The 24,713-nt window shown below is 37.1% G+C and overlaps 1 protein-coding gene across 3 annotated transcripts in view; it reads right to left on the reverse strand.

Annotated features, from left to right (window-relative positions):
* The window catches only part of arb2a (ARB2 cotranscriptional regulator A), a 189,623-nt gene that overhangs the window by 76,257 nt on the left and 88,653 nt on the right, over nt 1-24,713 (reverse strand). For all 3 annotated transcript variants that reach the window (XM_077231659.1, XM_077231657.1, XM_077231658.1), the window contains one exon: nt 24,375-24,494. In XM_077231659.1, coding sequence (XP_077087774.1) covers nt 24,375-24,494 — 120 coding nt within the window. The remainder of the gene's footprint in view (nt 1-24,374; nt 24,495-24,713) is intronic.

Genomic DNA, 24,713 nt, shown 5'->3' on the forward strand with positions numbered 1-24,713 from the left:
CACGTCTGACAGAAATACAGCTGCGGAGAGTACACACGATGATAAAACTACCATTATTTGGATGAATGTTAACTACAAACTGCTTCACAACGAATATGACATCCTTATAGGGTCACGCTGGACAGAACATCAATAAATCTGCTTAGGAATTAATCGTGAATATTAAACACCCTGACCAGAAAATGGCACATGATCCTAAAACATATAAGTCATGTATTTACATCTAAACACTTGCATATTTACATGTTATGCCTGCCTAAGACCACGGCCAGACATAACACTAACAAACTGTTTGTCTTCACAAGGGAAAAAAAATAAAAGCAAGAGAAGTAATACAACAAAAACATTTTATTAACAAAGAAAAAGGCGTGCACTTTAGCCACTCGAGAAGAAAACAAAATACTAAGCCTCTTTGAAACCTCGAGGGAGTTTTCTCGCTCATTTCAGAGTGTACCGGGAGGTCAGGTGTGTGTATGCTTCGACTGCGTATTGTCTGTATATGATTCTAAGTACGTGGCTGTGTACGAAAGAAGCTCTCGCTTATGTGTGTGTGCGCGTGCATGTGCACTTTCAAACGTCCGTGTCAGGCCAAACCTCCCTTTTTTCTACGTTGAGACTAGCTGCGGGGCTTTTCAAATGGGCTCTCAGCAGAGACGTTTTGTTTAAACTTTCTGAGGCACTCACCCCATCCTTTCAGTCACAACTCCAAAAGTTGGATGAGAAAAAAAGGGGGACCAATGGCTAATGAACGTGACGAAACCACTCGCCTATCAGCTATCCGTTTCTAAAGCTCCGTCTATCCTGCCGAAGGGAAAGAACTCCTGAACCCCCCAAAAATGAGTCTCTGATACCCCTGTTCTCAAAGGCAGTCCAGCACCAGACGGACGAAATTAATGGAAATATATAACAATCTGAAATTAACTTCCCATAGCCACCAGCTACGTTTTAAACAGGAGTTGAGGAGAAGAGAGGGCGAGTGTGAAAGAGAGGCTGAAGAGAGAGAAAAAAACCTATTACGGCTTCATAACCTCCTCACACACTTTTATAGACACACACACACGCACAGAGTATCTAAAAGAAAAAAAAAATACTTTGTCTTACAAAATTTTTAATTACTATTAAACAGAAAGTTTGAATTAATTTTCCATAATAGTTCTTTAGTTGCAAAAAATTCGAGTAAAAAAATAAATAACAATAGTCAGGAAAATAAGTTACTTTAGTGTACTATATATATATATATATATATATATATATATATATATACACATACATATATATATATAAAATACCAAAGCACCAAGAGAGATTTTCATCTTAAAAGTAACAAGTATCTATATTTCCAATCTAAAGTGTCCAAAAAGAACTTGGTAATTCTTATTTAATTGATATAAATCACACAAATACACATATATCCCAAAAGGAACTACAATAATTAGGATTCAACTGAATAAAATGTAGCATTGTCGTACAATCCGTTTATTGATGGTTGTCAGTTTGATGCTTATTAGTATACTTAGTTAGTAGTATACTTTCTGATTAGCACAATATATATTATTATGGCCCATTACTAGGGATGTTATTATAGAGAAAGCCCATGTCACTCAAGCACAAAGGGACAAAGTCTGGATTTCGCTAGGAAAGGGATTCAACGTTCTAAATAGGCCAAGAATGACCTTTCCCCCTAATACACCACTTACAGCAGAATTATCTTTTTAACTATTTAACTGCTGTCAGCGATTTGTCAGAGTGTGGCAATTACCAACCACAGCTGAGGACATTCAAGGATAAAAACACTTTATTTATTTAGTTTGTAGCCACAGAAGACATTTATGTGCTGATAAAGGTAAGTGCGAATGCAGTGATTATCTTGTCATTTGTGAATTTTTCCTTCTGTGGTTATAATAGTGAGAAGCCAGTTTCTGCAGTTTCCTTTGTCGTGTTTGACGCCTCTGGATGTGAAGCGCAAGATTCGTAGAGTTCGTAAACGGAGATGCGTCAATTATAGGAATCATAAAGTATCTTTTATGTTGCTTTTAATTTTATTTTCGTTTCAGACGTTTGATTATTCAAAACTGTCACGTCAAAACGACTACATGTGTCTCAATTTCCAAGTATCCGGAACTGCGATACGGCATCCGAGGTGCTGACTAACTCACACTCTTGAGTTAAATGTCATCGATGAGTCAAATAAACTCGCCGGGCTATTGTTAGTATGCGTACGTGTGTGAAACACATGTGACCTGAATATGAGACGGCAGGTCAGTTTGAAGGCCTCTGAGGTGGATAAATACAGCTTGAAAAATGGCAAAAGAAAGTAACACAGACTAGTGGTGAATCCTCAAGATCACATTAACGTACTTTCTTTGGAACAAAATGTAATTGACGCACACACAAAAAAGGTAAGACAACAAGTGAGAAAGATAAGGAAAACAGGCTATGGGGTAAACTGTCCCACTCAACTGTTAATGTAGATTGGAAAAGCAAGTAAAGAAATCTCATTCTCCACACACACACCTACACTGCTCTCATCGACTTTAGTCTATGCAAAAGCAGTTACAAAGGATAAGCAGTGCCCCCTAGTGTTTTTATCAATGTGAAATGAGTCCAAATCAAAAATGTGTCCCCTAAGAGAGAAAAAGAGACAGTGATGAGGGGTAAATCGAGTTTTGGCATCACAGTGGAAAAGCCTGAGGACGACGAGCTGGAGAGAAGGGGGAGGGAAATGAATGAGAAAAGGGGGAGAGAATAAGGTAAGAGGTTAAGGAAAGGGGGATGGGGCAGCTGTGGAAGGGTATATAGAGGGATTCTGACACTTTCAAGATAAGTAGACTGTAATGATGCTTTTTTTAGGGTATGAGAGAGCCGGCCATATATAAAAGCAGACATCCACCATAGCCAAACACACTGCAAGACTAAAGCTCCCTTTTATATAGAAAGATAGCGACAAAAAGCAGAGCGTAGCCAACATGTAATGCGCAATGCGTGCTTGTCGCTGCTGTTTTGCTGCAAGTGTGCAGCAACAACAACAACAAAAAAATGTGTCCACATCTCCCCAAAACCAAACCCTTTCTCCAAGTTGTTTGGTCACATTAAGAATCTACTCTTTTATGTGAGTCTGTGTGAGAACAAACTGCTGCTACAGTCAGGGAGAATTAACTGAAACGTCTAGTTTGTGAATAGTAGTGTAAAGCGTGAGAAACTGAGTTTTTAAATGTAGGATGTCGAGCTTCAGTTTTGTGGTGGGTGTTTGGCTTTATTTGAGGAATTGCTCAATGAGAAACTTCTTATAGTAGTGTACTTTCAGGATAACCCAAGCTGATTCAGTCACATTGCTCATATTAACGACCCATTTCAGTGAGGGCCTGCATCTCACATTCATCGAGGTGTAGGTCCCATCTCTGTGACACCTCAATCTGACTTTAGGTATGTGTGCGCACTTTTATGACCGGCAAAAACCTACAGTGGGACGCAACCCCACACCACCGCCACAGTCGTATGTCTTAAGATGACATCAAAAGAACACCACGAGCTGTTGATGCTCCCTTTACCATCTCTCCAGTATTTCACACAACCCACCATAATTCACAGCACATAAAACCTTAAAACGGCACATAAAACAGTTCATCTCTTTTCAGTGTCGGCTTCCCGGGCTTAAAAATTAAATATGTTTTACCGCAGGTACATAACTAAAATATAGAGTAAAAAAAAAGGGTCTCGTAAAAGATTCAAACAGGATTTGACTACGTGTTCAGAAACGGGAAGCTCTCGTCTCTCTCTGCAGGAGCACTGCGGAGGCGAGCAGACTTCCACAGTAGGTTCAAATCTATAGGATAATCGGCATTGCTTGGACATGCGTGATATTATGAATACCTAGAATGCTCTCTTATGACACGTGGAGAGTGAGAAAGTTTGATTCAAAGAGCAGACGGTGCTATAAAACATGCTGACGTTCAATCAGTTTTGAAACGCATATGGAAGGAAAAGCAGAATGCTGAATGAAAGCGAGAGAGAAATGAGAAAAAAAGAGTACTGAGGAGGTAAAACATCTGAAGTTCATGGAGAAACCGATATCCAACATCCTCTGAAGGTGCAGAGTTCAGTGACATTTGTGAAGTGTAGTGGTTCTCTTTCGGTATAGAGCACTTTCACAGCTGGTTTTCTTTCTTTCTGGCCTCTTGTTTTCCAGAATGTGGAACATTGCTCTTCATTTTCTTTTTTGAATCTTTTTTGAATGTCGTTCCAAATCATCCAGGTCTAATGCAAAACTGAAGGTTCTGTCCTTATTTACTCACCCTCATGTCGTTCCAAACTTTTTTTCTTTTCTTTTTTTTTACATAAGTGGATATTTCGAAAAGAGTTTCAAAACTTTTTGTGAAGACAATGGAAGTCAATGGTTACCAAAACTGTTCGGTTATTAACATTCTTCAAAATATATATATATTTTGTGTTCCACTAGAAAACGTCATACAGATTTAAATTGGCATGTTTTTTTTTGTTTTTTCACTATCCATCATAATCAACACTATGTGCTTGGTCATAAAAAAATCTAGACTAACTAACATGGAATAGATAGCTATTGCTTTATCTGTTATTGTTATTGCTTTATCGTGTCGCACATGGTTAGGACACAGTGTAAGGCTTCTAATTATGAAGAAAAGGAGACAAAGCACAAGTGAAAAGAACAAAGAATGTGTGTATAAGAGCAAGAGAGACAGACAGAAAATCAAATGTGAAGGATGGAGGGATGTTGTCCTCCAGGACTAGCCTTAGTCCCGTGCGCAGACCTTGGCGTAGGCTCTAAGGGAGAGAGATGGAAGGAAGGAAAAACATGTGGAAAGGCAAAAGAGGGATTTGTTTGTTCCTGAGGTCATGTGCACAAAGCTCTCCGCACAAAATCAAGAGGAAGAGTGGTATGTTGAACTGTGTTAAAGATCACCTGCAAGAGTATACGTTACAAAGTTTCTCTCTAGGATATACTCCATTTTAAATTTTTTATGCCTAATATTCTTAATCTCTTAAATGGATAATGAAAAATGTCCATTTACCTTTATTTGTAGAAATAAAATGTACTACACACTGAACATACTGAAACGTTCAATGCTCAAAAGCTTCCTGCCTTAGTATAGAAAGATTACACTACCATACAACAGATTGAGGTCTGCAAGATTTTTTTTTTTATATTCAAAAGTCTCTTATGCTCACCAAGGCTGAATTTTTTTTATCAAATAAATGCAAAAACAGATAAATAGTGAAATATTCCAATTTAAAATAACATGATTGAATAAAATGCAATTTATTCCTGTGATGGCATGGCTGAATTTTCAGCATCGTTACTCCAGTCTTCAGAGTCACATGATCCTTCAGAAATCATTCTAATATGCTGATTTGATGCACAAGAAACATTGCGTATTAGTCTAATCAATGCTGAAAACAGTTGTGCTGCTTAATATTCTAATGGAAAGTGTGATACTTTTTTCACTATTTTTGACGAATTGAAGATTAAAAAGAACAGTATTTATCTGAAATAGAATATTTGTAACATTATAAATGCCTTTATTTATAATTTAAATATCAATTTAATACATCCTTGCTGAATAAAAATATTAATTTATTTAAAAAATCTTACTGAGCCCAAACTTTTGAATAGTTAGTATATCCAGTTAAGGCTAAAAAAAGACCACAATAATACATTAACACTTACAACAAAAGACTGCAATGCTATGTTAGCAATGCTAACTTTTTAGGTATCAACAACAAGCCTGAAAGTATTGTGGCTCAACTCAAGGTTAGAAACCAAAGTAAGAGAGAGCAATCTGAATAGATAGAATCAAGTGAATTGTCTGACCAATACAGTCTATGATTCCTGAATCCTGTGTTTGATTCACACTCATTTGCAATCAGTTAGAATCAATATATTATTTCTCTACCCATTTGTTCTCTCTCATCACACAAAATCAGAAATTCTCTCATCTAAAAAACTATACACCCCCAAGAAGAAGAAGGTGAAAAATAGTCTGAAAAAAAAGTGTTTTTAGTGCAAGACAACCTTGACTAACATTATAAGCAGACATCAGGGAGAGAAAAATGAATAAAATCCTAAAAAATGTATGAGTGTATGACTAAGCTGCCACTCTATAATCGTGTTCCATATATATATATATGTGTGTGCTGTATCTGTAAACCCTTTTCAGTACCCACCATGAACCGAGGCATGAATACACATCACATGACCCTTCCCTCGATCTTGGTTCCCCCTCGGCGCAGCGACTATTAAAATATTGGCGGCAAAGTTTCTTCCTCTCCTCTCTCCCACACCCCTTCCTCCTGCAAGTTAGGGAGGATGCGTTTGAGGTGAACTCTGCATAGCACTATCTCAGGGAAGAAAAAAAAAAGTGATCAATGTGGGGAGGCGATGCGAGGTTCCCTAGGACAAGCCAATCAATGTGTGAGAGGAACCTTGCCCAGGGCCCTTATGCAAATGGAGGCACGTCCGGTAACCCCGGGAGCCAACATGTGCGTCAGATCAATGGGGCGCTGCATTAAAAACCTTACAGCTATATCAGATGCCTGCCCACTAAATATGTAATGATGAACCCCTTAAGATTTCACTGTGAGCTCTTTAACTAGCGGAGGAGGCACATGTGTGAAAGCAAAAGGCTCGATCTGAACATCGAGATAGACGTATGGGATTAAATCGGACACTCGATTGTTCTCGTTTGCTGTGGATATGTGCAAGCTGGTAAATTTACCGTGAATATAGCATCAGACATGGTTATTTGGTTGAAATATTCGAAATGTTACCGTGACATAGACGCTAAACACAACAGAATGCTATAACAACTATATAAAGGCTATTTCACATTAGCATGGGACGAAATGAAGTGTCAAACAGACGTCTGAAATATGTCTGTCAAACCATGACAGGGCTCATCACGGATGTTCAATGGCTTATTGTAATACATAATTGCATATTCTATTAGACGGTACTCATAGCGATATACATTCACATGCAAATGATTTCGTCCAGATGAACCACACAGAAGATGACAGACAATAAGCAGGAATAACAAACACGTCTATGTCAGCGCAGACGCATAAACACTGGCGTGCACGCCGCAATCTCGGAGTTACACATCAAATCAAAGCGTCTTCTCACTTCAAAGTGTATTCTGGACACACAGACGCACACATTCCTGGAGCGTGTCTTATCGTCGGTGTGAAGATAGGCTACTTTGCACAGGCGTTTGCTGATAGTTTATTTATAGAAATAGTGGAGCTGGGTGATTTCTCTTATCGTGCGCTCGTTTCGGCGTGAATTTATCCCTCCATCCATGTTTATGCGCTAAACTCTCTGAGCCTGTTAACAAGCAGCGGCTAATTAAGCTTGTGACAGAGAAAAGATGAAGTGGGGGAGGAAAAAATGAGAGAGGGGGGGAGAAAGACAGACGGAGAAAGAGTCTGAGTTAAATGCTCAAGGTTGACCTTGTATAACTATGGTGGCCCAGGGATGCAAAAAACTACAAAAGTTCAAAATACAACCGTTTTAAGATGCAATACAACAGGAGTAAGACACAATGTCAAATAAAATTACAATGCATATAAGCGACAACACACACACAAAAGCAAGCACAACAAAATTACACCACACACAACACAAATAAACCATAAATGCAACCAAAATAAGACGGAACAATAGAATTAAGACAACACAATACAATGCAAATAAGCCAAGAAGAATTATGCAGATTTTTTTAATGAAATACACTATTGCCACAATACAATGGCAACTAGAAAATTAAATCCCAGACAAAATTACACCACAATAGACGTAATCCACACCATATCCAATAAAACCACAAAACAACAGAATTATTCCACAAAAAAGTATGCCACAACAAAACAGAATTAAGACACCCAACAGCGAATACAAATTACAGCACAACGTATATTAGCGACAATATAAAAGAAAATATATATATATATATATTTTGACACAACGAATTACAACAGAACCAAACACAAATAAGCCTTAATACAATGGAAATAAGATGGACAAGTTGTTGTTCAAAACCTGTATGAATTCCTTTCTTCTGCTGAACACAAAGAATATATTTTGAAGAATATGGGTAACCAAACAGTTGATGGGCCCCATTGACCTCCATACTGTGGAAAAAGAAAATACTATGGAAAATAATGGGGCCCATCAACTGTTTGGTGTCTGTAACTGTGTAGTTACCAACATTATTAAAAATATCTTCTTTTGTTTTCAGCAGAAGAAATAAATTGGGTGAGTAAATTATGACAGAATGTTTTATTTTTGGGTGAATTATCTCTTTAAGGCAAAAAACTAAAACAACAGCACATCAGATTAAGACAACAAAGGAACAGAATTACCAATGGAAACACAATGGAAATAAACCCCAACTCAATGCATATAAGTTGCAATACAACAGAAAACTAATTACATCACATACAACACAAATAAGCCACAATAACGCAATAAAAGACACAAAACAATGAAAATAAATAATAAAACAATGGATATAAGTCAGAACACTATGAACAAATGCTACAGCACTACGGAAGTAAGCCACAATACAATGGCAATGAGCCACAACACAACAGAATTAGCAAAGCCAACCAAACCTGAAAATTAAAGCCAAAACATACCACAACGTAAATAGGCCAGAAAATACCACAAAACAACAGAATTACTCTACAACACAATGTGTTATTTATGCCATAACACAATCGAATTAATATATAAAGCAAAGGAAATGTGCTACATCACAACACAATTATGCTATAAGCAAAATAAAAATACAACACAAGATAATGACACCACAAAACAACATAACTGCCTAACAACACAACAGGGATAAGCTTCATTGATGTGCTTTGAAATTTGACATTGTGAAATATTGAAGTAGATGTGTGTGAAAAGAGTTGCTCAAAAGACAGAAGAACCTGCCTGGAGATCTGTTCTTCTTTGTGATATTTAGCATATACATTGTCTATAATGTCTTTATATAGCCAATAAAAAGCAGTAACTATTTTCATTTTACCAAGGTGCCATATGTTTAATATAATGTTCTCTTGAGGTGGATCTGTAATGAACAGACATACTCATAAAAACGTCTCACAACATTTACAGAGCAGCATCAAAACTCGTTTAAACCAAAACAGCTGACACACACTTTTCCTTCATGATAAACATAATATTACCATATTATTACCACTACCATATTTATGTACTGTGCAGTGGTATTTACATGGTACTTAAAAAATACCATGAAACAGATCTGGTGTGTATGTAGACAGTGAGCCTGAAAGCTACAGTAATTACTGTAAGCACACACAGAACTCCACCCCCTCTGTAACCCTGTTTCAGCGTAACACACCTGGACGGCAAACTGATATCAATTAAAAGCCGAATGCAGACGGGTTTCCATTCTCCACCAACAATCTGTGCATGCTAGATTGCTCGCCATCTTCTAAAAACAAACAAAAATGAATGACAAAATGGGCTGGAAATACATAAATAAGCCACTGACGAACTGTAGTCAAAGCTCTCTCTCTGGTGAATCCCTCACAACAGAAGTCCAGGAGGGAAAAGATTGGGTTTGAAGCGGCCCGTCATAAATCAAATAAATTAATAAATAAATAAATACCAGAAAATGGCACAAACAGGCAGATAAAGAAAACAATGCCTGGGAGGATGTAAAGAGGAAGAAGACAATGCACAGTGGGGGAAATCTTTTACAATGTTGATTGTCAGGATCTCTTTTCAAGCTAGAGAAATGAGCCACACACAGGTAAAGTGAAGGGTCTGGGGAGACTGGTGTAAATCATCCATTCAGCACTTAAGCCTATTTCACCATCACACACACTGATAGACGTGACAACAATGTTCAAACAAATATCAGCAAGTCTGAGCTTCAAGCGAAGGCATCACATTAATGCCAGATAAATAATTTAATTAATCTTAATTAATTAAATGTTTCCATTAAATAAATTTAATGAAGACTTTGTGTAGTGGTATGATTAACTTCATCCACTTTTTAATTTGTATATAAACAGACTGCCATTCAAAAGTTTGGAGTCTGTAACACTTTTTGTTTTAAGCAATGAATGCTTGTATTCAGAAAGAAGTATGAATCTGATCCAACCTGTACCCTATAGAAAATGAATGTGAAATAATTTCAATTGTTTTACTTTAATGAAAGGTTAGATTTTTGTGAATTTTTTGAATGAAAGAACAAAAGGATATACAATGCAGATTTATTTTTACATACATTTCTGATCAAATTTACCAGGGGTGCCAATAATTCGGACCACAACTGTATATTGTATTACAGAGACCGCATATTGACACTAAACCCATAAGACCTTTCAAAAGATGTACATCATCAGATAACATCATTGATATTTTAAGACAGTAGTCTATATAGTAAATGTAAACACAGGTAAACAAAGTGACGTCAAGTCCGGATAAGGTGGGTCAATGTGCTTCAAGAGGTTAACTACTGTTCAGCATATTAGAATGATTTCTGAAGGATAATGTGACTGATGTCTGGGGTAATGGTGCTGAAAATTCTGCCTTGTTATTACAAGAACAAATTGCATTTTTCAAAATATATTAAAACAGTTATTTAAATTTTACAATATTACTACTACAGTATTGTTTTCAAATAATTGCAGCCTTGATGAGAACAAGAAACCTCTTTCAAAAACATTAAGAAATCTTGCAAATCCCAAACTTTTAAACGGTAGTGTATATTGTAGTATGGTATATATTGTTTGAAGGAAAAGACATTTTTAGGGCTGTTGATTGTGTTCATTTTGTGTGGTTTTACAAATAAATCACTCAAATCAAAATAAATAATTAATTTTCCTGAAGACAAATTTCCACAATTTAATAAAAACAATCTCTAATATTGAATGCAGAGCTGGACAGAAATCTCTGCAATTGTGAATATTTCATATTTCATATCAGTCTGCAGCAAGTGAATCACCAAGATATCAGACCTCAGTTGTCCAAGCAGAAGGTTTTACAGACAGCAGAGCTGTTTAAGGCCACAGTCTTAAAGTATCAAGACAAACCAGAATAACATAAACGTTAGAAAGGAAAGACAGCATAAGAAAAACTAAGGAAGCTTGTAAGAAAGCTTGTATTCTAGAGTTCAATTGCCTTCAACAGGCCAAGATTCATAATTCAGATAAAGAAGAGAAACCAAATCCTTGGTGTCTAGATTGCAACACCTGAGAGTCAAATGGATATCTATAAACTGAGATAGCATCTCCATCCTTTTCACCATACTGGCTATAAAAGTAAAGATATATAGTGCCGCTCTTTAGCCAGGAATATATTTACATTGTAACAACCTCTAATATCTTATTGCTTGTTACTTGCAGTTCAAGTGTTTAAGAAGTGAAGTATACTTGTAGTTCGGATCTCTTGGTTGTTTTTGGTCCAACATCTCTCCTATGATGACCAGATATTCTTGGAGCATTCTACGCTTTTTAGGGTCACATCTTGTGAGGTCACATCCTGTTTTTGGTTCATTTAAATGTCTTTCACAAGAGTTCATTTGGAAGTGGTGGGTCTCGGTCCGCTTGTTTGGTGCACAGCAGGGTTTGGATGTCAGCAGTCACACTAATTCAATTGAACCACACAGTGCCATCGCAACAGAGTTAATTTCAATCAAACTAAACCTGCCAAGTGTGGACACACCGACTCTGATCCACACACACGTCTTTATTACTAACAGGGGACTATCACTCTACACTGGACAAGAGGGGACTATTTCTGGTCATTTTGAAGAAACAAAAATGACATACACAATTTTCTTTTAAGGTCTTTTTTCATTATATTACTTTAAATATGCATTTTTTTAAAAACATGCCAAGAGAGGACCTGCAACTCTGACCGATGTTTAACTATCTGAGAGGGGACTTCCATAGCCTGAACTGTGTGTGAACAGTGAAGTGAACTGGCAGTGAAGTCTGTCTTCATTATGTAACTTATATATATATATATATATATATATCATTTTTTATTTTTTTATTTCAATGAAACAATCAACATACAACTTTTCTTATGTATAAGTTTTGACCTCCAAAATCTTATTACACAGTATTTTTTATGGCATTAACTAAGGGTTGAATCAAAAGGGTATAAGGGTTTATGGGATAAATCAAACAGAAATAGCACTTTAGGGTAACAATTTCAGGTCTAACTAGCTTTAGGGACGCGGAATGTCACCTCGCTGGCGGGGAAGGAGCATGAGATCGTGCGTGAGGTTGAGAGGTACCAACTAGAGATAGTCGGGATCACCTCCACGCATGGCATTGGCTCTGGAACCACACTCCTTGAGAGAGGATGGACTCTTTACCACTATGGAGCTGCCCATGGTGAGAGGCGGCGGGCTGGTGTGGGTTTGCTTATAGCCCCCCAGGTCAGCCGCCATGTGTTGGAGTTCACCTCGGTGAACAAGAGGGCTGCTTGCCTGCACCTTCGGGTCGGGGATAGATCGTCGATAGTTTGTGCCTACGGGCTAGGGATGGTCGATGTCTACCAATTTGGTATCACACGATGTCTACAGTGAAACATCGCGATGGACGATGATATCGGGAGGGGGAGGGGGTAACATTCTTATTTTCCACTAGATATTCTCCTCTATATCTCATCAGTAATTTTGATTTCGGCAAACTCTGCAGCAGCTGAGCACTAAGAAGCGAATGTACAGTGACGTGACATCACTAACAGATTCAAACTGTGCTTTTGCGCTATGGCTGGCGAGCCAAAGACGGACGCGCTCAGTGCTTTTCATAGGCTATATCACAACTGTTCAGTGTGTTTAAACACATACTCTTTATTTTAGGTTTCAGACATTTAAATACATATAATTTATAGCAAAACAATACATTTATAGTTTGTAAAATACACAATGGTGTCTATGGAAGCAGATTGGGCCGATGATATCGTCCATCGGCCCAAGCATACTACGTGCCGAACGCCAGTGCAGAGTACCCGGCCCTCTTGGGGTCTCTGGGAGGGCTGCCGGAAAGTGCTCCGACTGGGGACTCCGTCGTTCTACTGGGGGACTTCAACGCTCACGTGGGCAGCGACAGTGACACCTGGAGGGGCGTGATTGGGAGAACGGCCCCCCTGATCTGAACCCGAGCGGTGTTCTGTTATTGGACTTATGTGCTAGTTACAGCTTGTCCATAATAAACACCATATTCATGCATAAGGGTGTCCACCCTAGGCCGGAGGTCCATGATCGACTTTGTGGCCGTTTCATCCGACCTCCGGCCGTATGTCTTGGACACTCGGGTTAAGAGAGGGGCGGAGCTATCAACTGATCACAACCTGGTGGTGAGTTGGATCCGATGGCGGGGGAAGAAGCTGGACAGACTCGGCAGACCCAAACGCACTGTGAGAGTCTGTTGGGAACGTTTGGCCGAGCCCCCTGTCAGAGAGATCTTCAACTTCTGCACCTCCAAATCTGAGGCCATGGTTCTCAGTCAAAAAAGGGTGGCTTGCCCACTTCAGGTTGGTGCAGACTTCCTGCCTCAAGTGGAGGAGTTCAAGTATCTTGGGGTCTTGTTCACGAGTGAGGGAAGGATGGTACGGGGGATTGACAGACGGATCAGTGCAGCTTCTGCAGTAATGCCGTCGATGTACCGGTCTGTCGTGGGAAAAGAGCAGCTGAGCTGCGAGGTGAAGCTCTCGATTTACCGTTCAATCTACGTTCCTACTCTTACCTATGGTCATGAGCTGTTAGTCATAATCGAAAGACAAGATCCCGAATACAGGGGGCCAAAATGAGTTTTCTTCGCAGGGTGGCTGGGCGATCCCTTAGAGATAGAGTGAGGATCTCGTTGACTTGGGAGGATCTCAGTTCCAGATGCCTCCTGGACGCCTTCCTGGGAAGGTGTTCTGGGTGCGTCCCACCAGGAGGAGACCCTGGGGTAGACCTAGGACATGCTGGAGGGATTATGTCTCCCGGCTGGCCAGGGAACGCCGCGGTGTCCCCCCGGAAGAGCTGGAGGAAGTGTCTGGAGAGAGGGAAGACCGGGCATCTCTGCTTAGACTGCTGCCCACACGACCTGGCCCGGATAAGCGGAAGAAGATGATAATGGTGGCCTACACAAATGAACAATTAACAAACCTAAAGTGCGATAAATAGTACATGCTGTAAGGTCCGTTTACACTACATCATTTTCAACTGAAAACGGAAATCTTTTCATGCGTTTTTGTCATTCATTTGAACAAAAATGACATTTTGGGGGCCTAAAAATCAATTTTTAGGAAACGAGTTTCAAAGTGCAAGGTTTTGAAAACGATGCCTTTACCATCTGCATGTAAACAACAAAAATGTGAATTTGTTAAAATGGTACGTCATGCATATGCGTGTAACATGTTATGTGACCACGGGGTGTTTCTGCGGGGTGTTGCGACATCAGCTACTGGCCTGGCTTGCATAATACAGCCTTTTTAGTGTTTATAGGATTTGTTTGTAAACAATTAGTTGTATTTAACAATATTTTACATTTTACACACAGTTTTGACTGATATGTGTAGTGTATTACTTTATTTTGAAAATGACTTAAATTATTTTAAATTATTTTTTTAATTGTTTACTGATAGTAATAATAGATCAAAATTCTTACTGTCAGTTAACAGGTTAGTCATAGGTATCCCTAATATGAACTCAATGTCTTTTAACACTGGCACTTTAGTTGAACCAACCGAAGATTTTAAATCCAACAATCAACATAAAACTGAGTTTTGCCCTTTAAAATACTTTTACAGTGTATTTTTACGGCAATTACCCCAGACAACAACATAGTGTCGGCCCAGATCCGGCCCACATCCGGGCTGTGTGGATTCCAGTTACTTTTTTTCTTCTTCTTAGCAATGATTCATATACAGTATACACAATGGTCTAGATTCTAGATAAATAAAATGCATCCACAGCAGTAAGTCAGGGGAATTCTTTTATTTCTTCCTTTGGTTTCAATTTTGAACATGTTGCAGTTCTTTTTAAAAAAGTATACATTTTAATACAATTAAAAATATATATATATATATATATAACATGATTTGATACTGTATATTAGCAGCAATTACAAATTTTTAACTTTAGCAACAAAGTGGAGATCCTCTTTTCTATAATGAAATAACCAATCTTATGGGTTGTGGTCTCTCAGACATTGGCCAATATAATTTTTTTTAAAAACATTGTTTCCCTTAAGGCTTAAATTAACCAGATTTGTTTTTACATCATTATTTTTTTCCCCTGACTAATAGGTGATACTTGTAACCCGATTATAATCTGTTAACCAACAAGATTAGAATGGTATATTAGAATTAAATTAAATTAGAATCTATGTATTTCTCAATACGTATCACTTTTTTCAAAACTCTTCACTCAGTTGTCTTAACCAACTTAAACTATCAAAACACTTCATTCATGTCTCAAAATAAGTCTTCCAGAAGTCTAGTAAAGGTTTCACCCAACACATACAATTAAAAAAACAAAACAAAAAACACAAACACAAACAACAGGCAGCAATATGCACTCTTTTCTGATGTTCGGAATTCAATGCAGTTTATGTTACATGGTTCATGTTTACATTGATGCACAAAATGATTTCCTTTTGTATAAATGAAAGACTAAGACTTGTGTAGGTGTTTAGTTACATCTTAAAGTTAAAACTTTTTTTTTAGATTCAGAATATATTTCAATGTGGTATACTGTATTTTTGGCAATGGTTGTTTCTAAGTGAAATATGTAGTTTGGAAGATGTGGTCACTGAATGCATTAATACAACATTGAAAGACAGACATTTGCAACACTTCTAGAGTAATTCTAGAGTTAAAATATATTCAGAATCTAAAAAATTAAATGCTATCAAAACAGATGTAGCTAAACACCTACACAGGTATTCTTCTTTCAGTTTAATCAACATCTATACAAAAGGGGAAACTTATTGGAACAAATGTGTACTGTAATGTAAACATTGACCATGTAAAAAAGACTGCTGTGAATTATGAAAAACAGAAAACACCAGAAATATTTTAGAATGCTACCTGTTATTTGTGTTTCTTTATTTTAGAGTGACAAAGTATGTTTGTTGGGTGAAACCTTTACTAGTGTTCTGGAAGAATGAGTTGATTTTAGACATGAATTATGTTTTTTGATAGTTTTACTGTGTTTTGAAAGTGAAATGAACTGCAGTGAAGCTAAAGGTTGGTTAGGAGAACTGAGTGAAGAGTTTTCAAAAAATTGCCAAAGTATTGAGAAATGTGTCCTAGCAACTGTAAAAAGAAAAAAAGAAAAGAAAAAAACACAAAATTGTAATAGCAGCTGTGAATGTAGCCTTATGTATCACTCAGAATTAGTGATAAACACATGTACACAAACACATGTAGATCACTGTCTCTCTAGGGTTATCCAGCATCATAATGAGGGACAGAAGACACAGAATGATCATATGTTCCCCACAACACCTCAAGCTTAAAGGATATTTCACCCAAAATTGAAAATTCACTCATTAAATGGTCAACTGATGTTAAAAACAAAAACAATGTATGGTGACCTCTGCACATTCTGGGTTGTAACAGTGCTGCAAAAATGGCAGAAATGTTTCTTTATGAAATAGCAGACAAAATAACGCTGATATTTTTTTGAAAAATATCTAAATCATCTTCGAGGTTTGGGTGCAGTGAGAAAGTCACAGAGACAGAACTAAAAATAAGTCAAATAAACTCTTTTAAGATATCATTTAAGACTGTGGTATAAATGATTGAATGATTTGACCATAACTCATTACTATCGCAGTTTATGTTACATGGTCAATGTTTATATTCAAGTACAATTTTTTTTTCCTCAAGTTTCCCCTTTTGTATAGATGGTGATGAAACTGAAAGAAGAATACCTGTGTAGGTGTTCAGCTACGTCTAATTGTTTTGATAGCATTTCTTTTTTTAAATTCTTAATATATTTTTATATGGTATTACTCTAGAGTTGCAAATGTCTGTGTCATTCAATGCTGTAATAATGCATTCAGTGACCACATCTTCCAAACTTCATATTTCACTTAGAAACAACCACTCCTCTGCCAAAAATACAGTATACCACTTTGAAATATATTCTCAATCTAAAAAAAGCAAACAATCATAACAATTAAGATGTAACTAAACACCTACACAAGTCTTAGTCTTTCATTTACATCATCTATACAAAAGGAAATAATTTTGACTTTAATGTAAACATGAACCATGTAACATAAACTGCATTGAATTCTGAACAACAGAAAATAGTGCATTTTGCTGCCTGTTGTTTTTTTGTTTTATTTTTGTGTTGTATTTTTAATTTTGTTTGTTGGGTGAAACCTTTACTATTCCTCTGGAAGAATGACTTGAAGAGACATGAATTAAGTGTTTTGGTAGTTTAAGTGCGTTTTGAATGTGAAATTAACTGCAGTGAAGCTGAAAGTTGGTTAAGACAACTGAGTGAAGAGTTTTGAAAAAAGTGATACGTATTGAGAAATACATAGATTCTAATTTAATTTAATTCTAATATAACATTCTAATCTTGTTGGTTAACAGATTATAATCGGGTTACAAGCATCACCTGTCCGTCAGGGAAAAAAATGTAATGATGTAAAAAACGAATCTGGTTAATTTAAGCCTTAAGGGAAACAATTTTTTTTTTTAAATGATATTGGCCAATGTCTGAGAGACCACAACCCATAAGATTGGTTATTTCATTATAGAAAAGAGGATCTCCACTTTGTTGCTAAAGTTAAAAATGACTGTACTGTTCTTAACCTGTTAACTGACAGTAAGAATTTTGATCTATTATTACTATTAGTAAACAGTTAATAGATAAATTAAGTAATTTTCAAACTAAAGTAATACACTACACATATCAGTCAAAACTGCGTGTAAAATATTGTTAAATACAACTAATTGTTTACAAACAAATCCTATAAACACTAAAAAGGCTGTAATACTGTATGCAAGCCAGGCCTGTAGCTGATGTCGCAACACCCCGCAGAAACACCCCGTGGACACATAACATGTTATACGCATGTGCATGACGTACCATTTTAACAAATGCACATTTTTGTTGTTTACATGCAGATGGTAAAGGCATCGTTTTCAAAACCTTGCACTTTGAAACTCGTTTCCAAAAGCTTGCATTTTTAGGCCCCCAAAATGATTTTCATGTAAATGAATGGCCAAAACGCATGAAAAGTTTTCCGTTTTCAGTTGAAAATTATGTTGTGTAAACAGTACTACTGTAGTACATGAACTATTTATCGCACTTTAGTTTTGTAAATTGTTCATTTGAGTAGGCCTATTTATTTTATTCCTCTTATTCACTTTTATTGTAGTTTACTGTGTTCACAGAAGCACTGCGGGTGCTTGATGTGATGGTGTGTGAATCCTCATGTTCTGTTGTTTATGCTGCTATTTGCACATGTAAATCTACAGTTTTGAGGTTTTTTAATGGGTCACAGACACTTATCTAATCTAACCTTCTAAATTTTGTCAGTTAACTGATGATGACTGGTTTACAAGCATCAGCTGTGGGTCAGAAAAAAATGTTAAATGAACATCCCGAGTTCATATATTTCAACTGAAATTATAATGTTAAACAAAGGCTTCATAAAATGTTCAGTTTGCCCTCCAAAATCTTTACAGTGTGTTTGTGATGGCAAGAAATATACAAAGCAGCCAAACTGGTGTCGTTCTTTACCATCCGACTGTTTATTTTGATTAATAAAATCATTATTCACTGTATAAAGTTGTGACCTGAAATCTCTACCTTAAAGAGCTATTTCCGTTTGATTTATCCCATAAACCTTAAAACCCCTTTGATTCAACCTTTAGTTATTTCCATAAAAAATACAGTGTAATAGGATTTTGGAGGTCAAAACTTTTACATAAGAAAAATTTTATGTTGATTGTCGCATTGAAAATCTTGAGTTGGTTCAAAAGCTAAAGTGTTAATATTAAAAGACATATATTTATATATGCCTTCTCTAGCCCACAGGAGCGCTGCTGAGTATAGACTTAAACACACACACACACACACACACACACACACACACACAGGTCCCCACTTGGTCAAAAATTAAAAAAATTCACCAGAGCGTTTTTTAATTGATTTTATCATTTTAAAACATGACCAACAGGGGACTTGAAAAATGTCCCCTTGGGTCGGCGGTCCCCTGTTGGTGAGCGTAACGACAACAAGGTCCCCACTTAGATAGGTAGACAAGTACACACACACAGACACACACACAGGTGTGTGAACACAAAGTTCTAACCTATACTACACAACACACGATGACATGTACATTTTATCCATTTGTTTCATCAAAGCTGTGGGCAACCACACACTGGTGTAATGGGAGGCAGATGTACGTTTGCATAACTCGTTACATAATGCACCCCATCTTCTCCAATCCGGCTGCTCTTTGCTCTGGCAGAGAGTCAGGAAGGTTACGTGGAGCTGAGCTGTGTGCCCTGATGGCTGCTCCCACAGGCCTCCAGCTAGACTCACAGATGAAAGCAAGCACAGAAGCAGCCAATGCAGCAATCAAGCAAGATCACATGGAGAGAGAAGAGAAAATGGGACAGGTATGATCAGGTGAGATGAATGGTTTACAACTGATTTTGATCCAGGACTAAGATTTCACACTAAACATCAAGTGGCGAGCCAACACGGTACCGCAGCTGTTCATTGAACAAAATAGAGGTAGGCATGAAACGGAAGTTGCGATCATATTTGTGACGTATATCTGAATGAAACAGCTTCTCGAAAGAGACAAAAAAATGTAGAGCTGGACTTCATTTTGTCCATCGAGAATTGATTGGATCATTTTTGTTTGCACTTGCTGTGATCTCAAGTGAGTTGTCCCACCCCCGTGAGAAGCGCCATCAGACAAGAGAAGAGATGTCGTTGCAAGTGGGAAGGGAAGTTGTTTTGATTAAAGAATAGGGGGCAGATTTTTTTTTTTTTTTAAATAATGATGTGCACAGATAAATTATTTATAATGGTGACTTTAAACAGAAATGTCCTGAGATTCCGAAGTGTACATTTTTCTAGTCCATGGGCACAGATGACTGTAAGGAGTAAAAAAAAAAAAAAAATGTGTAGAACAGTTAATGGTTCTCGATGTGCAGTCGTTTAAGCAAGTAACATATTTTTTCAATGTGCCACAACACGGCGACAGAATATACAATGTGAAATTGACAGCCCAATCAGTGTAGTCCGATTCCCGAATGAATGAATCTTAAGAGTCTGATCTTTTTAGTAACTCAAACACATCCTTTATAAGGAGTGTTCGATTCCAGAACAAATGATTCAAATGATTCAGATCTTTTAAGTTAATCAAACACTTTATGCGTAACTAATGTAGTCCGATTCCCGAACAAATGACTCTAATGAGTCGGTTCTTTTAGTGAATCAAACACACACAGAAAAACACAGTTTGAGATCTGAATAAATGAGTTTAATGAGTTGGTCCTTTTTAGTGAATCAAGAATGTTTGGCTTAACATGCGAGACTTAAATCAGTGGAGTTGCTGTTTCTTTATGACGATGTGGTTAAAGATGGACATTATGAATTTAGTTTGCATAGTAATGTTGTTTAATACATAGTTTTGATAATGAAAAGTGTTAAGTAACCAGAATCTTTCGGTGGAATCAGAACAAAAATCATTAAATTCTTTGCGTTTACCATTACTTATCATAGAACAATGAACACTAGCCACAGGTCAATGTCAACATGATGGATGTAGTAGATGTAAATCCAGTAATATATTCATACAACACACCTTCAAACTTACAGCACAAACTTCATTAATGGTCGAGAAGTTCAATCACATCCAGTGCATACTATGAAGCTAAAGGAATTCAGAGCCAGAAGAGGGAAAGACATAGAAACTCAGAATGTATGGCAAAGATATGACAAGAAACAGAGACTGTTGAAACAGAAACACAGAGATGGAATTGTGAGTCCTGACATAAAGCTATCCAACCTTGACTCACCACTCTTACTTAAAGGCACACTTTGATGTATCTGTAATTACTACATACTGCCTTCGAAAAGAAATCGAATTTCAATGAAAAGAAAGAGGGAGAGAGAGCCAACATGCTGAAGACATTAATCGGACTATGTTTGATGTGCCTGATCAGAAATGTTTTTGTTAAGAGTTAAGGGGAGCATTAATTAAGCCTCAGACGGCCTGTTTTCAAGCAATCTGTTATGACGAGCTAAAATCTTGGCCTTTAATTTCTTCACCTTGAGCCATTACTTCCTATTTACAAGTCACATGCACAGCCCTCTCATTAAATAGGGGTACTGCCAATGAAGGCGTGTGCAGATGATTTTTAGAGTACTAGTCAGTACATTAAAATGAAAATAAATAATAATAAATACTGAACATCTGATTCAAGTTTCACTTGAGGAGTTACACCGTGTCCTAACCAGAAGTGACACGATGGCGCGACATGTGACAGAAGGTATATTTTCCATGATAATGAGTTTTTATCCAAACCAGCCACGACAGTGATACGTGCGAGTGTCAGTTCTATTTCTGCAACATAGTAATCTCAGGTGATGATTATGTGCTTTATTTAACGTGAAAAAAAAACAATAATACAATAAATTATTTTGAGTTTGAATATAATTTTGCATGACATTTATAGCCATACTGATGCAACAATAGATAATTCACCTCAAATATTGAAAATAAATGAAAAGAACTAAAGCAAACTAAAAATAAAAAAATAAAGGATGAATTTAAAAAAAAAACATGATTTATGACTTTGATTATGTGCTTAATTCCGTTGCGAGTGCAGTTTGCATGTAGAGAGAGCACATCCATGCGCTCTTCTGATTGGCTGTGATTTTTGATTGATTTTGTCACATCTCGTAGTCGTGGCCGATTTGGTGTGGACAGTCAGATTGTTTGAAGCGGTTATCTTATCGCATTGTGTCTGGTTAAGATATGGAGTTATAGGTGCATCTACCAAACTATACAAAAAAAAAAGCATGTCAAGCAGCTAAATGATTAATCAACTTTAACTTGGGGTGTTATGCATGATCATTCATAATATTTATAAAGATGATCTGTGTTTGATGGCAAAGTTATTCTCAGACAGTTTATCCGAATTTATCTGCCACTCCATACCAGAAACAACTGAACCAATGAAAGGCATGAGCATGGTTTGTATAAGAAATAGTGTGTTTAAGTGAGCATTCCGCCGGTGTGTGTGTTTGAAAGCAAGGGAGGGGAAAAAACAGGGATGCATCAGAGAAAGACGGCTAAACAGATCTCTGGAGGAAGACCGCCATGCCTCCACCAGCGAGGGCTGTCACGGCCACAACGCCACATAAATATTTAACAGTTATATTCAAATTACAAAACACTGAGACTCCTGCCTCAGATAAAAACACATATTCCTGGAATTATCAGAGGAATGCTAAGTCGCGGCCATCCGCTCCACCCTCCCTTCTCTCTCTCTCTCTCTCTAAGAAAATTGGGACGGTTTCATGAAAAGTGCTTTCATGAAGGTGTAGGGGTGTGTGTGTGGAAGAAAGCAATAAAGTGTGAGTTTATGTTAGGTCAAAGGCTAGACAGAGTGCTCTGTCCTTACAATGTGCACACCTAGACTAGTAGAGATTGTGACAAGTTGCCTGACCCTTGACCCCAGAGGTGATGTAACACAGGGTACATAGCTGAAAACTTCACAATGTTAAGGTAAAGGGTTAGTTCATCAAAATCGAAAATGTGGTCATCATTTATTTCCCCTTCTGTCTTTCGAAACATGTATGACTGACTTTCTTCCATGACAATACAAAAGAGGAAAATCTGAATAATCTCTGAATAAACAGTAAAAGTAGCTAATAATAATTAGACTACATTCCAAGTCTTCTAAAATCATACAATGTGCGAGAAACAGAACAAAACATTATACAAATCTCAAAAATAATTCTTGCTGAGTTGAGATCGACCATGTGGAACAACCAATGGCTTTCGCCATCAGTGACTTCAAACCTGGCAGCGAATTTCAGCATATTCGGCAGGATGAAATATTTGTCCAGAAGAAAAAGTGAAATTGAATGCAAAAGGGTTAAATGTGAAGCCACCAAGAACCCTTAAGAATGCAGGGTAACACTTTATTTAACAGTGCACCTGTTACATGTAGACACCTGTTAACACCTGTTAACCCTAAACCAAACACCGACCCTAATTATGTAGTTAGCATATGTAGTTAAAAAATAACGCTCAGTACTTAAATGTATAATTAATACACAGTAAAATTGACACCTTATAATAAAGTGTAACCGAATCTAGTGGCATAAATTTCCATACATACTATAAAACGTATCTGGAGTCTCCAGAAATACGTCCTTGGACCCTTTCAAATGACAGATGGACTGAAAATCAACTCCCAACTACTACCAGTTTCTTAAAGACATGTTCTTTAAACACTGGAACCATTTAAAAGAATGCAATATATGACAATTAATGCAAATGTAGGACAGTGTTCTAACCTTATGGAGAGGTCCTCTAAGATTTACAGTGAGGGGAAACAATAACCATCTTTGAACAGGCTACGGTAAAGAAAATGACAAATTCAATGGATGGGAGGCTCATGAAAGGCCCTAAAAATAAGGATGCCTACATAGGCCACCACATTTTTATTTAAATGCCCAAAATATTATTAGATTATAATTAATCAGTATATGTTTTTTGTTTTTGTTATTTACTAAAACACAAATTTACCATTACACTTTAGGGTTAATGGGAAAAATGCAATATAGTTGCCTAATAATTGCACAAATTAATATAAAAAAGAAAGAAAGAAAGAGAGAAAAAAAGATGGTTAAAGGGTGCTTTAACCCTTTTACCATTCACATAAAACAGAGAGGCTGTATTTTTAAGTCCAATGAGAGACTATGTAAGAGTCAAATGTGTATCTTATGTCTTTCTGACTTTAACATGTACTCTGCCCTTCTATCTATAATCTCTTTCTTTCCTCTCAGGGTCTGATGTTATGCCTACTTGTCCACATGCTTTAACCGAGCTGTAGTTTTGCAGTTTCTCATTCTTCCTTCGTCCCTCCCTCCCCCTCAAGGAAGTGAATAGTGCCTTAGGACAAGGATGAACTGGATTGTTTACAAAAGCAGCACTTTCTCAAAGAAACTAAGCGTTATTTATTTTTAATCATTTTGCTCTTTTTTTCTGCTGATTTTCCCACTGGTGGAGACAACTGTGTGTGTTGAGGTGGTGGAGGGGAAGGGATTTCATAATAATAACCTCCAACAATTACTTACCAAATTTACGTATGACAAGCCGCCATAGCTGTGTGCCACGATGAAGATGTTTTTCGCGAGTGATTTAGAGATGAAGTGGTCCCACACATAAAGTGTGTGTTCCTCCGGAGAGCTGTTTTCCTGAAAAGTCAGAGTGACAATAATTTGAGTTAAAGGGTTCATTTAATGAGAAATGCAATTTTCCTTGATATTTCAAAATACAAGCTCAAAATACCACGAAAACATATAGTAACTTTCAAAACTGAAACTTCTCCGGTCCAAAAAAACCCTTTGGACTAAATATAACTATTGAAATGAATGTGCAAAAAAGATTTTTCACAGCCTACTGACATCAGACAG

Source organism: Siphateles boraxobius, unplaced genomic scaffold, assembly GCF_051911475.1.
Source record: "Siphateles boraxobius isolate OS27281-9 unplaced genomic scaffold, OSU_SipBor_1 16, whole genome shotgun sequence".
Lineage (NCBI taxonomy): Eukaryota > Metazoa > Chordata > Actinopteri > Cypriniformes > Leuciscidae > Siphateles > Siphateles boraxobius.